The following is a 1,799-nucleotide window of genomic DNA, read 5'->3' as shown; positions in this document are numbered from 1 at the left end:
ATGCTTACCTCGTGTTCTTGAGCGTGCGACAAGACTCTTCTTTCGTTTTTCCAACACGGGGTCAAAATCCTCACACCCTTTTCCCGTTAGTGCGTCGTAATCCATGGTGACAATGAGAGAGGTCTGTGTAGATCTACGAAAATCAACTCAACGTTAACTGCTGGTTTGCTGTGCGTTTTTATTTTTGAAATTCCAGTTCCAACGGCACCTTTTCACGTCTCGCCGCAGTAGGCCTAACTGAAGATTTGAATCAAGTCCGAAAACCACGATTCTGCGCAGCGAACACACAGCTGACGGTTAAATCGTGATTAAACCACCATCCATACAATAAAATAAAATAAATAAGAGTAGTAAAAAAATACAAACGATACCTCGTATCCACACAATGATTCAATGTGTTGGGCGACCTCGTCAACACCTGCTGACGTTTTCTGTGAATGAACCACACACGTAAGTTTACCTTGGGTGGTCCCCCACCCCCGACACAAAAATAACACAACGTCACAGTTTGGGGTGACACTTTTCAATTCAACGTTTCCGTACAGTCTCTACAACTTAGTACAGTTGATACAGCAACACCCTGACACTAAAAACAATTCACGCCCATTGGGAATGCAGGTTTACATTCTCGTGTCCACATAAACTGCGCTGAAACCCGCTGATCTAGAAAAAATCTTAGAACAGTGGCTGAAACCTCCCTTCTCCGCTCCAAAATAGAATTGTCGTCTGCACACAAAGAGCGCTGACGAATGAGCGCCGACACGCGAAACACGTGACCTTCTCACTCACGAGGTGCGGTCGTTGTTTTCATGGAACACCGTGGTCTGTTCTGCTCCGCTGAAGAAGACTAAAACCTACTACTCCCCTCACAAAGGCTTAAACGGCGACCTCAGTTTATCTCGCACGTATTCCTACCAAATATAAACCTTCACGACGAAGCTTTTCTCAGCGTTTTTTCCCTGCAATTTGACGAAGCCTCTTAGAGACTGCGACCAGACTGAATGACTCATAACTGAAATCTATCCATGCAGATGCACACCGCGAACCTCCATTGCCTCCGAGCTTGTGTCAGGCAGTTAAGTCAATCCTCGAACTCGTTCCCCCGACACGCACAACTCAGGCCCCGCTACACAAGCGAAACAAGACGGGAGGTGCTGCTTATCTCTCTCTCTCACACACACCAGGAATGTGGGCTGGTTCGTGTGTGCTAGCTACACAAACCTGACGGGTTGGCCTCGACTGACGTTGCTCTGTCGAGTCAAACAATCTGAAACATGCAGTGTGATTTCCCCCCCCCCCCTTTTTTCCGAACATGTTCTTTGTCCGTGAAGAGGTGGGAGTGTGCGAGGAGGAGACACGACAATAACACTCTGTGTGTGTGTGTGTGTGTGTGTGTGTGTGTGTGTGTGTGTGTGTGTGTGTGTGTGTGTGTGTGTGTGTGTGTGTGTGTGTGTGTGTCGGTGTCGGTGTGTGTGTGTATGTATGTCAGTGTGTGTGTGTGTGTGTGTGTGTGTGTGTGTGTGTGTGTGTGTGTGTGTGTGTGGCGGTGTGTGTGTGTGTGAGTCGGTGTACATGTGTGTGTCAGTGTGTGTGTGTGTGTTTGTATCCGTGTTTTGTATAATTATTATTATGTGTGCCGTGTGTGTGCGCGTGTGTCAGTGTGTGCGTGTGTGGCAGTGTGTGTGCGTGTTCAGTTGTGTGTATGTGAGTGTGTCTGTGTGTGCGTGCGTGCGTGCCGTGCGTCAGTGTGTGTGTCATGATGCGTGTGTTTGTGTCGGCCGGTGTGTGTGTGTGCCAGT

The 1,799-nt window shown here is 48.2% G+C and overlaps 1 protein-coding gene across 1 annotated transcript in view; it reads right to left on the bottom strand.

The window, feature by feature from the left end:
• The window catches only part of LOC143299454 (uncharacterized), an 18,329-nt gene extending 17,091 nt beyond the window's left edge, over positions 1–1,238 (bottom strand). Inside the window, exon 1 of the mRNA XM_076612663.1 lies at positions 9–1,238. Within this exon, the coding sequence (XP_076468778.1) occupies positions 9–105 (97 nt within the window). The 5' untranslated portion in view covers positions 106–1,238. The remainder of the gene's footprint in view (positions 1–8) is intronic.
• Between the last annotated feature and the right edge of the window lie 561 nt (positions 1,239–1,799).

Source organism: Babylonia areolata, chromosome 25 (genome assembly GCF_041734735.1).
Source record: "Babylonia areolata isolate BAREFJ2019XMU chromosome 25, ASM4173473v1, whole genome shotgun sequence".
In the NCBI taxonomy this organism is placed as follows: domain Eukaryota; kingdom Metazoa; phylum Mollusca; class Gastropoda; order Neogastropoda; family Buccinidae; genus Babylonia; species Babylonia areolata.
Note: the sequence above shows the minus strand (reverse complement) of the source record. Positions and strands in the feature narration are given on the sequence as shown.